Source organism: Saccopteryx bilineata, chromosome X, assembly GCF_036850765.1.
Source record: "Saccopteryx bilineata isolate mSacBil1 chromosome X, mSacBil1_pri_phased_curated, whole genome shotgun sequence".
Taxonomy (NCBI): Eukaryota; Metazoa; Chordata; class Mammalia; order Chiroptera; family Emballonuridae; genus Saccopteryx; species Saccopteryx bilineata.
In genome coordinates, this window is record NC_089502.1 from 134929069 (window position 1) to 134941968 (window position 12900).

Below are 12900 nucleotides of genomic sequence, written 5' to 3' on the forward strand. Positions count from 1 at the left end.
ACTAGATAAACACAAAATACTAGACACTTAACCTTTAGAAAACAAATAGAAAGTTTCAAAAAACATGGAAAGAAACTAAGCCCTCCTTAATGCCTGACCAGGTGGTAGTGCAGTGGATAAAGCGTTGGCCTGAGATGCTGAGGACCCCGGTTCGAGACCCCAGGGTCACTGACTTGAGTGTTGGTTCATTCAGCTTGAGTGTGGGATCACCAGCTTGAGCATGGGATCATAGAAATACCCCATGGTCACTGGTTGAGCCAAAAGGTCACTTGCTTGAAGCCCAAGGTCGCTTACTTGAGTCCAAAGTTGCTGGCTTGAGCAAAGGGTCACTCGCTCTGCTGTAGCCCCCCGGTCAAGGCACATATGAGAAAGCAATCAATAAACAACTAAGGTGCCACAACAAATAATTGACACTTCTCATCTCCCTTCCTGTCTGTCTGTCCCTGTCTTCCCCCAACCCATTTCTCTCTCTAAAAACAAAATTTATCAACAGTGGTGGCACACTGGATACAGTGTCGACCAGGGACACTGAGTACCCAGTTTCAAAACCCCAAGGTCGCCAGCTTGAGGGCAGCATTGTCAGCTCGAGCATGGGATCACAGACATGACCCCATGGTCGCTGGCTTGAGCAAGGGGTCACTGGCTTGGCTGAAGCCCCCATGGTCAAGATATGTATGAGAAGCAATCAATGAACAACTAAGGTGCCTCAACTACGAATTGATGCTTCTCGTCTCTTTCCCTTCCTGTCTGTCGTTCCCTGTCTCTCTAAAAAAATAAAATAAAAAAGAAAGTTACCAATAGTGACACAACTCAAGATTTCCTCAAAATCAATTTTCTATACCCTTAAAGTAGGGCAGTCCCCAGTTACAAGTATGAAACTAGGGCAATGTTCAAATCTATCTTGTATTTCTAGTCTTCAGTTTGTTACTTTTTCAATCTCTCTCCTGGTTTCCCCAATTATTATAAATCAGTTCTCAAACATTGTTATCTTAAAGAGTGGCAATGGGCCTGACCTGTGGTGGCGCAGTGGATAAAGCGTCGACCTGGAAATGCTGAGGTCGCCGGTTCGAAACCCTGGGCTTGCCTGGTCAAGGCACATATGGGAGTTGATGCTTCCAGCTCCTCCCCCCTTCTCTCTCTCTCTTTCTCTCTCTCTGTCTCTCTCTCCCCCCCCCCTCTCTCTCTGTCTCTCTCTCCTCTCTCTCTCCCTCTCTGTCTCTCTCTCTCCCTTTCTCTCTCCTCTCTAAAATGAATAAATAAAAAAAATTAAAGAGTGGCAATGGCTTGATTGCATGGAACCATCACTCAGTCTTGCCATTTGACCTTAGACCACAGTGCCTTTTCTGCCTATATTAAAATCCCTGCAGCCTGCCCTGTGGTGGCGCAGTGGATAAAGCATCGACCTGGAACATTGAGGTCGCGGGTTCAAAACCCTGGGCTTGCCTAGTCAAGGCACATATGGGAGTTGATGCTTCCAGCTCCTCCCCACCTTCTCTCTCTCTGTCTCTCCTCTCTCTCTCCCTCTCTGTCTCTCTCTCTCTCCCTTTCTCTCTCCTCTCTAAAATGAATAAATAAATAAAAATTAAAGAGTGGCAATGGCTTGATTGCATGGAACCATCACTCAGTCTTGCCATTTGACCTTAGACCACAGTGCCTTTTCTGCCTATATTAAAATCCCTGCAGCCTGCCCTGTGGTGGCGCAGTGGATGAAGCATCGACCTGGGAACACTGAGGTCGCGGGTTTGAAACCCTGGGCTTGCCTGGTCAAGGCACATATGGGAGTTGATGCTTCCTGCTCCTCCCCCTGTTCTCTCCATCTCTTTCTCCTCCCCCTCTTTCTAATAAAAATTAATAGATAAATTTTTAAAATCTTTAAAAATTTTTTTCTTTAAAAAAAATCCCAGCAAGTTCCCATCGCCTCTAACCACCCCCTAATTTCTTCTTTAAAGACAAAAGCTATCAAGGCCCTGGCCAGTTGGCTTAGTGGTAGAGCATCAGCCTGGCATTTGGATGTTCCAGGTTCAATTCCTGGTCAGTGCACACAGGAGGAGTGACCATCTGCCTTCCCGCCCCTCCCTTTTCTCCTTCTTTCTTCTCCTCTCCTGCAGCCATGGCTTGCTTGGTTTGAGCGCATCAGCCCCAGACACTGAGGATGGCTCCATGGAGCCTCCATAGCTCAGTTGTGAGCATGGCCCCAGATGGGCAGAACATTGGCCCCAGACGGGGGTTGCCAGGTGGATCCCGATGGGACGCATGTAGAAGTCTGTCTATCTCCCTCCTCTCACTTGGAAAAAGAAGGGGAAAAAATACAACAAAACCTATCATCATATGATGTCTGAGACTTTGAGACTTTGAGACTTCTTCAGGGTAACAGAAGGGGAAGGGAACAACGGCGGGAATGCAGACGGAACGGAATTGGCCATGTACTGATGGCTGTGGAGCCTCAGGGGCAAGTACAGAAGAGTTTCATGTATTTTTCTATCTACTTGTTTCTTTGAGATTTTTTCATTTTTAAAAAGATAAGAAAAAAGCAAGCCTCAAAGCCAAATCAAAGGTCCTCTAACACTTTTAAAAATATCAGTGTGCAAGTTCTTTATAAATTTTGGTTATTAACTCTTTATCAGACGTATTGTCAAATATGTTCTCCCATTGTGTAGTTTGTCTTTTTATTCTGTTATTGTCTTTGGCCGTGCAAAAGCTTTTAGTTTGATATAGTCCCATTTGTTTATCCTGTCTTTTATTTCCCTTGCCCATGGAGATAAATCAGGAAATATATCGCTGCGAGAGATGTCAGAGAGCTTACTGCCTATGTTTTCTTCTAATATGCTTATGATTTCACTGATAAGGGGTTAATAACCAAAATTTATAAAGAACTTGTAAAGCTCAACACCAGAAGGACAAACAATCCAATCAAAAAATGGGCAAAAGAAATGAATAGACACTTCTCCAAAGAGGATATACAGATGGCCAATAGGCATATGAAAAAATGCTCAACATCATTAATCATTAGAGAAATGCAAATTAAAACCACAATGAGATATCACCTCACACTGGTTAGAATGGCGCTCATCAACAAAACAACACAGAATCAGTGCTGGCGAGGATGTGGAGAAAAGGGAACCCTCCTGCATTGCTGGTGGGAATGCAGACTGGTGCAGCCACTGTGGAAAACAGTATGGAGATTCCTCAAAAAATTGAAAATCGAACTGCCTTTTGACCCAGCCATCCCACTTTTAAAAATATACCCCAAGGACACCATAGAACGGTTCCAGAAGGAGAAATGCACCCCCATGTTTATGGCAGCATTGTTCACAATAGCAAAGATCTGGAAACAGCCCAAGTGTCCGTCAGAGGACGAGTGGATTAAAAAGCTTTGGTACGTAAAGACACATGCAGCCCCATGTTTACTGCAGCATTGTTCACAGTGGCCAGGACATGGAAACAACCAAAAAGCCCATCAATAGGTGACTGGATAAAGAAGATGTGGCACATATACACTATGGAATACTACTCAGCCATAAGAAATGATGACATCGGAACATTTACAGCAAAATGGTGGGATCTTGATAACATGATACGAAGCAAAATAAGTAAATCAGAAAAAAACAGGAACTGTATTATTCCATACGTAGGTGGGACATAATAGTGAAACTAAGAGACATTGATAAGAGTGTGGTGGTTACGGGGGGGAGGGGGGAATGGGAGAGGGATAGGGGGTGGGGAGGGGCACAAAGAAAACAAGGTAGAAGGTGACAGAAGACAATTTGACTTTGGGTGAGGGGTATGCAGCATAATCAAAGGTCAAAATAATCTGGAGATGTTTTCTCGGAACATATGTACCCTGATTTATCAATGTCACTGCATTAAAATTAATAAAAATAAGATAAAAATATATATCAGTGTGCATTTTGGTACCTATGGAGGCATTTTTAATATCTGTACATGTGTAGAACAGTCTCCAAGTCCCGTGACATTTTATATAAAGAAAAATGCCACCTACTTTCCTTATGCAAAAAGGTCTCTACAGCACCATAATGATGAGTCATTGTAAGAGTAGGTAATGAAGATTTATAAAAAGAAAACATAAATGAACTAGAGCTACATGCATTAACAAAGATGACTATCAATAACATAATAATAAGCAGAAAAGGAGGTTGCAGGTTACAAAGTATTATGCCCCTCATTTTAAGTTAGAAAGTCATGCCAAACATTACATTGCTTTAGTGATACACATACACATACTAAAAATGAAAATTTTTTCACATATACATGGTATATATACATACACCCAGAATATATACACATACACATGTAATAATTAAAATATTTTCAAATCATGCACACCAAATTCAGGACAGCAGTAACTTCTAGTGTAGGATGCAGGAAAATGGGACCAGCAAAAAGTGTCACAGTCAACTTTCACACTAAACTGGGCTATTTTTACTTCTTATGCTGAGTGGTGCACACAGTTATTTATTGGATAATGCTTTAGTTTTGCACACCTGAAATATTATTTTATAAGAGTCAACAAGTAACAATTATGCAAAATTCCTCCTTTTAACCAAACAATGGTTTGGCTCTGGAATTTATCTGCTGGCGTTCGTTTTCTTTTACAAAAAGAAAAATACTTCATCTCAAACACCATATATTCCTATAGTTTCTGTTTTAGTATGCTGGCCTCTATCTCCCTAAAGTATACACTACAAAAGGATATGATATAAAGATATAGAAATAAAAAATTGTTTCATTTGCATTTTTTAAAAATAGTGTTGGCAGGCCCTGGCCAGTTGGCTCAGTGGTAGAGCATTGGCCTGGCATGTGGGAGTCCTGGGTTCAATTCCCGGCCAGGGCACACAGGAGAAGCGCCCATCTGCTTTTCCACCCCTCCCCCTCTCCTTCCTCTCTGTCTCTCTCTTCCCCTCCCACAGCCAAGGCTCCACTGGAGCGAAAGTTGGCCCGGGCGCTGAGGATGGCTCTGTGGCCTCTGCCTCAGGCGCTAGAGTGGCTCTGGTTGCAACAGAGCAACGCCCCAGATGGGCAGAGCATTATCCCCTGGTGGGCATGCCGGGTGGATCCCGGTCGGGCACATGCGGGAGTCTGTCTGACTGCCTCCCCATTTCCAGCTTCAGAAAAATACAAAAAAAAAAAATAGTGCTGGCCAATAACGTACAACAGGAAAAACATTCACGAAAATTTTGTCTTTTGCTATATAGTTTTCTTTAATGACTAAACTGTTAGTTGCTTCAAGGAATTTCAAAAAAACCTTTAAATAGGACTTCCTGAAAGAGAGGCCATGTGCAGAATTTTTAGAATATCCCCTACTTCTCACAGCTCTTGTTTTACTTCATTTCCATCAAAGCTGCTTAAACAATCAGACATTACTGATTGGCTTTTCTCCCACTCAGTGATTTCCTCTGATAATACAAATTAACAGTGTTTGTAACTATTCCCCTTAATGTCTAAGAGTTAACTATCAAGCCTGACCAGGTGGTGGCGCAGTGAATAGAGCATCAGACTGAGATGCTGAGGACCCAGATCAAAACCCGAGATAGTCACCTGGAGCGTGGGCTCATCCGGCTAGAGTGTGGGGTTGCCGGCTTGCACATGGGATCATAGTCATGGCCTCATGAAGCCCAAGGTCACTGGCTCAGCTGGAGCTCCCCCCCCCCCCAATCAAGGCACATATGAGAAAGCAATCAGTGAACAACTAAGGTGTCTCAACAAAAGAATTGATGCTTCTCATCTCTGTCCCTTCCTGTCTGTCTGTCTGTCTGTCTCTCTCTCTCTCGCTTAAAAGTAAAGAGTTAACTATCAAGTCAGACATCGAAAGACAAAAACCATATGATCTCATTTGTATGTGGAATCTAAAAACCAAGCAACCAACTCATAGGTGAAGAGGACTCAAAAGATACAAACTGGCAGTTATAAAATAAATAAGTCATGGGATGTAATGTACACCATGGTGACTATAGTTAATAATACTCTATTGTATACCTGAAAGTTGCCAAGAAGGTAAATCATAATAATCTCATCACAAGAAAAAAAAATTGTGGTGATGAATGTTAATCAGAATTTTTATGATGATCATTTCATAATATATACAAATACCAAATCATTATGTTGTATACCTGAAACTAATATAATGTTATATGTCAATTATATCTCAGTGAAAAATAAAGACATTTCAAAACAAGAGTTAACTATCATAAAAATGACAATAATTATGACTGCTTAAAACATGCACAGCACTCCCAGAGACTAAGACGCCATCCTAAAAGATAGATTTTATAAAGAAGTCCATACAGTTTGTTCATTCATTATGTCAAACACAAACCTTGGTAGACATTTTATTTCCAGATATTATATTTCAAATATTTTCTTACTCAAACGCTGAAGAATAAAAACATTGGCACTGGGATGTAAGCTCCATGCAGACAGGGATTTGTGTTTGATTCATTGCTGTAACCTTAGCAGCTATCACAGTATCTGTCTGATGCACAATAGAAACTCAGAAGCTTCAAATACCCTTCAAAGCCAAACCTGATTCCCACCACACCCTATGCCTTCTAGTAAAATGCCAATTCTCTGAATACCAGTGAGATACTTCACAACCTGGGAAACTCTAACATTTCTAGTTGTTTGTCTTGAAGTATTAAACAAAAACTATTTACATGTTTCTCAGACATTGATATATTCCTTTTCTAATTTAAGTGTTTCATTCTACCATTTTTCTATATAGCACTAAAAAACTGCTTTTAAAATAAACAGCACATGAAGATAAATAAAGATAAATAGAGAGTCCAAAAGGCTTTTTAAAATAGGCTATTGTGATGCATTAAAATAATTCAGGAACGCAAATAAGCACATGGGACGATGCTCAAGATTGTATGTCATTAGGGAATTACAAATTAAAACAACAATGAGATACCACTATATGCCTATCACAATAGCCAAAATCTAGAACACTGACAACCACCAAATGTTGACAAGGATGTGGAACAGCAGGAGCTTGCATTCATTGCTACAGGGATTGCAAAATGGTACAGCCACTGTGGGAAACAGTTTGGTAGTTTTTTACAAAACTAAACATCCTTTTACCATACGATCCAGCAACCACAATCCTTGGTATTTACCCAAAGGAGCTGAAAGCCTAAGTGCACACAGATGTTTATACCAACTTTATCCATAATCGCCAAAACTCGAAAGCAACCAATATGTGCTCCAGTCGGTGAACGGATCAATAAACTGTGGTATATCCAGACAATGAAATACTATTTACTAAAAAGAAATGAGCCACCAAGCTATGAAAAGACATGGAAGAATCTTAAAAGCATATTACTAACTGAAAGAAGACAATCTGAAAAGTTACCTACTGTGTGATTCCAACTATATGACAATCTGAAAAAGGCAAAACTATGGAGACAGTAAAAAGTTCACTTGCCAGCCAGGTGGTGGGGTAAGAGGAAGGGATGAAGCACAGAAGTGGAGCACACAGGATTTGGAGGGCAGTGAAAATGCTCCGTATGATATTATAATGATGGGTCTGCGCCATTATACATTCGGCCAAACCCACAGATTGTACCCTAACCCAAGAGTGCACCCTAATGTAAACTACAGACGCTGGGTGTTCACAAAGTGCCAACGTGGGTTCATTCATTGTAACAAATGTCCCACTCTGGTGGGCCTGTGGGTCACAGGGACGGCTGTGTAGGTGTGGGGGTGGGGGTACATGGGAACTCTGCACCTCCCCCTCAATTTTGCTGTGAACTCCAAAATTCTCTGGAAAAATAAAGTCTATTAAAATGTATATAATTTAATAAATAAATTATATATATTTCTTTTTTTTTCTTTCTTTTTTCCAAGTGAGAGGAGTGGAGGGAGAGACACAGACTCCCGCATGCACCCCAACCAGGATCCACCCAGCAACCTCCCTCTGGGACTAATGCTCTGCCCATCTGGGGCCATGCTCGCAACCAAGCTATTTTTAGCACCTGAGGCAGAGGCTCCACGGAGCCAACCTCAATGCCCTGGCCAATGCACTTGAACCAATCAAGCCGTGGATGCAGGAGGGGAAGAGAAAGAAAGAGAAAGGGGAAGGGGAGGGGTGGAGAAGCAGATGGTTGCTTCTTCTGTGTGCCCTGACTGGGAATCAAACCCAGGACATCCACACGCTGGGCGAACGATCTACCACTGAGTCAACCGGCCAGGGCCTCTTTTTTTTTTTTTTTTTGTAAGTGAGGAGAGATAGTGAGACAGACTTCTGCATGTGTCCTGGTCGGTATTTACCTGGCAACCCCACCTAGGTCTGATGCTCAGACCAACCAAGCTATCCTCAGAGCCGAGGGCTGACTCTCAAACCAATGAACCAATTGAGCTACTGGCTGCAGAAGGGGAAGAGGGAGAGAAAGGGAGAGGGAGAAGGAGAGAAGGGAAGAGGGAGGGGGAGAGGGAGGGGGAGAGGGAGGGGAGAGGGAGGGGAGAGGGAGGGGAGAGGGAGGGGAGAAGGAGGGAAGAGGGAGGGGAGAGGGATGGGGAGAAGGAGGAGGGGAGAGGGAGGGGAAGAGGAGGGGGAGAGGGAGGAGAAGGAGGAGGGGAAGGAAGGGGAGAGGATGGGAAGAGGGAGAGGGAGGAGAAGGAGGGGAGAGGGAGGGGGAGGAGAGGAGAGGGAGGGGGAGAAGGAGGGAAGAGGGAGGGGGAGGGAGGGGAGAGGGATGGGGAGAAGGAGGAGGGGAGAGGGAGGGGAAGAGGAGGGGGAGAGGGAGGGGGAGAGGGAGGGGAGAGGGAGGGGGAGAAAAGGGGGAGAGGGAGGGGGAGGAGGGGGAGAAGGAGGGGAGAGGGAAGGGGAGAAGGAGGAGGGGAAGGAAGGGGAGAGGATGGGAAGAGGGAGAGGGAGAAGGAGGGGAGAGGGAGGGGGAGAAGGAGGAGGGGAAAGGGAGGGGGAAGAGGAGGGGGAGAGGGAGGGGGAGGGAAGGGGAGAAGGATGGGAAGAGGGGGAGGGAGAAGGAGGGAGAGAAGGATGGGGAGAGGGAGGGGGAGAAGGAGGGGAGAGGGAAGGGGAGAAGGAGGAGGGGAGGGGGAGAGGGAAGGGGAGAAGGAGGAGGGGAGAGGGAGGGGGAGGGAAGGGGAGAGGATGGAAAGAGGGAGGGGAGAAGGAGGGGGAGAGGGAGGGGAGAAGGAGGAGAGGAGGGGAGAATGAGGGGGGAAGGAGGAGTGGAAGGAAGGGGAGAGGATGGGAAGAGGGAGAGGGAGAAGGAGGGGAGAGGGAGGGGAGAAGGAGGAGGGGAAAGGGAGGGGGAAATGGAGGGGGAAGAGGAGGGGAGAGGGAGGGGGAGGGAAGGGGAGAAAGATGGGAAGAGGGAGAGGGAGAAGGAGGGAGAGAAGGATGGGGAGAGGGAGGGGAAGAGAAGCAAATAGTTGTTTCCCTGATGGGGAATTTAACCTGGGAGGTCCATACACTGGGCAGATGCTCTATCCACTGAGCAAAGCGGCCAGGGCAATCATATATAATTCAACTGAAAAAAATCCCTAGGATAATTCACTTCCATAACAAAGTAATAGGTGTAGTGGTTTATTTTTACTCCAAGGAGGAGACAAAATTAAGTATTTTTATAAAACATTTAATCCAGGTAAGATTTTCACCATTCCTGAAACATTTTGGTAATCTTAATTATATGTTTATTAAGAATAACATCTGGCTGCTACCATAAAAACTACCAGAGCTGGTTAGTGTCCCATGATTTGAGCTGTTATACCTGTTATGCCACTTAATCCTGAACTTACAGGTTCCTGTTAAACAAGGAAAGACTAGTAACGACTACATTTGTTTTAAAGAATGACTAATACACTCATAGAGTAGTGCAAATCAAGGTGTATGAAGCACAGGCATGCACACACATACACATATACACACTCAGACATACCATACCACCCACCTCCAAAATGGTCGGTAATAACTAAGTGGCTGCTAGGCTGCCTGCTTTGTTGGACTCTCTTCTGGTCATATTTCCCTGTCTAGGATGCCTTTGCTACTAATTTTCACCTGTAAGAAGAATATTGGGGTCCTGGCCAGTTAGCTCAGTGCTAGAGTGTTGGCCCAGCGTGTGGATGCTCCGGGTTTGATTCCCAGTCAGGGCACACAGGAGAAGCGCCCATCTACTTCTCCATCCCCTCCTCCCCCTCTTGATTCTCTCTCTCTCTTTTTCTCTCTCTCATTCCCTCCTGCAGCCATAGCTCGACTGGAGTGAGATAGCCTCAAAGGCTGAGGATGGCACCATGGTCTCCGCCTCAGGTGCTAAGAAAAGTTAGGGTGCTAAGCAACGGACCAATGCCCCAGATGGGTAGACGTCCCCTAGTGAGCTTGCTGGGTGGATCCTGGTTGGGGCACATGCATGAATCTGTCTCTCTGCCTCCCCTCTTCTCACTGAATAAAAAAATTGAAAAGAAAAAATAAAACAAAGAATACTGGACTACTGTAATTATGTTAGGTTAATGGGGAAGGATGTATCTGTTTCGCTGGGCTGAAAAGGGGAGCTTCAAGCTCCGAGGGTTATTGCAAGTAATATTCTAGGGAGGTCCCCTTTCACCAGTCTTTTTGTAAGCAGGTTCCCACCAAACATCAAGAATAGAAAGAACCTCATTCATGCAAAGGCACTATGCCTTGGGTTCTTTTTAAATTACCTATACTTCAAGGGAACATGGGTTCTCAACCACAGAAAAGCCTCCTCCCCAACTCCTAAGGATTTAATATACATATTCTCTCTTATCCCAATGTGTTGCTGACAACAAAATAAGCCTTAATAGGTGCACAGCTGTCACTTGCTGTGTGGTCTCAGTCACTTATTCCTCTTTCAGTTGAGAATGACAGCATTTAATACATTTATTATGCTTGGGAGCATTAGGGCCTGGTGTAATAACCCTGTTTTGTGGGGGGGTTTTGTTTTTTGTTTTTTTCTTTTTATTTATTCATTTTAGAGGGGGAAGAGAGAGAGAGAGAGAGAGAGAGAGAGAGAGAGAGAGAGAAAGGGGGGAGGAGCAGGAAGCATCAACTCCCATATGTGCCTTGACCAGGAAAGTGCAGGGTTTTGAACCGGCGACCTCAGCATTCCAGGCCAACGCTTTATCCACTGCGCCACCGCAGGTCAGGCCCTGTTTTGTGTTTTAACAGAGATTTTTTCTCTACCTGGCCCAGCTCAACTGCTCCACAGCAATGGCAGAACTGTCTACATATAAACAATAGCTTAAGGGACAATCAGCCGTGCTAAATTCCATGAATACTAATTATATTTGCAGAAATCTTGAATTCTAAAAGGTGAAACATTACAGAGTGGCTAAAGTAATGTTCACAGACAGGCATATGCATGTTCCAGCAGTATAAAAAATACCTACACACAATGATATTGCAAGTGAAACATGAAACAGTGTGCCTTTGGAACCAGATTTTAAAGTACCACCCCCATTCTAAATATTCAATTGATGTTAACTTTCATACTGGCTATTGCTTTTACAAAAAGCTTCATTTCATGTTTTGGGCCTGATATTAAGAATCTCATCAGCATTTAGTGCTGATAACATCAAAAGACAAAGTGCTTATCAAGTATTCTTTCTCTAAGCTCCAAGAAAAGCACAAAACAAAAACAGCATCTGCTGTGGATCACCCTCTCCTCCTTTTCCAGGTTTGGAACAGCCAAAAGGAGAGAGAGCTATGACACCCGTTACTTTCCAATTCTATTTTCAAGTGCAAATAATAATAATAATAATAATATGGGTCATACAGCTGTCCCCCACGGCGGACCTCTGGGGTCAATCTCTAGCCCTAAATAGGAAGCTTGGCTCTGCCCTGCCAGATGTCCTCTTGCAGCCCTGGTGTCCCCACTCTGCAACTTGTCAATACAGCCTTCCGTTAGTGGGCAATTTACATAGTGGATATGCATACAGAGCGAACAACATTTAGTCCTGGGCCCTCGGCCCTATAGACACAGACCACACACCCTTCAAGTTCAAATCCCAGCAAGGCACCCCAAGCGCCCACCTCTCCCCACTCACCCGGGAGAGGGAAGGGCAGGCGCAGCGAGCAGAGGTTAAATCAGACACCAGCCCAAACTAACGCCACTTCCAGAAGAAGGCAAACTTTGGGTACTGGCGGCTCCAGAGCCCCAGAAATGGCCTGAAGAGGGAAGGGAGTACCAGTCCGCGTCAGGGGAGGAAGATGGAGAGCGCACCCAGCACCGCTGGGCTGCCGAGGAGGCCGGTGTCCCCCGGGGGACAAGGGCGTCGCCGCCATTCCCGGCTGCGAAGCCCCTTCTCTGCGACCCGGCCGAGGTCTCCGGGTCCCTGCGGACAGCTCTGTCGTCCCGTCCCGCCCCGCCCCGTGGCCCCACAGAAACAGCCCCCGCGCCCGCTGGGGCGCGAGGACCTACCTGGTGCAGTGTCTCAGCGGGCAGCTGCGACGCCCGAAACAGGTCGGCCACTGGGCCCGCGGCGGCGGTGGCTGCGCCGGGGGCGGCCCTGGCGGCCTCGGGGGGCCCGGCCGCGGGGCCCCCGCCCGCAGCGCCGGCGCAGCGCGCGAACAGCTCGGAGTAGCACTGCTGCTCGCCCTCGCTCAGCAGCAGCGGCGGCCCGGAGCCGCAGCCCGCACCCGCACCCGCACCCGCCGCCTCCATGGGGCCTGGAAGGAGGCAAGGTAGAGCACCGTTCTCGGCCAGGGCGCACCTCCCTCACCGCAGCCTCCGCCGCCACAGCCTCGGCCTCCGCAGCCGCCGCCACCGCCCCCACCGCCCCCACGCCCCGCAGCTGCCGCGCGGGGGCCTCCTCCCCACTCCCGCCGGCCCCGCCCCTGGACTTGAATGTTGTGCCTTAGCGGCACGGCACATGGAGACAGGCGCGACGCGCGCCAATCGAAGC

General features: G+C 46.2%; 1 protein-coding gene across 2 annotated transcripts in view; it reads right to left on the reverse strand.

Annotated features, from left to right (window-relative positions):
* The window catches only part of REPS2 (RALBP1 associated Eps domain containing 2), a 221587-nt gene extending 208834 nt beyond the window's left edge, over positions 1-12753 (reverse strand). For both annotated transcript variants that reach the window (XM_066249297.1, XM_066249296.1), the window contains exon 1: positions 12417-12753. In XM_066249297.1, coding sequence (XP_066105394.1) covers positions 12417-12659 — 243 coding nt within the window. In that variant the 5' untranslated portion in view covers positions 12660-12753. The remainder of the gene's footprint in view (positions 1-12416) is intronic.
* Between the last annotated feature and the right edge of the window lie 147 nt (positions 12754-12900).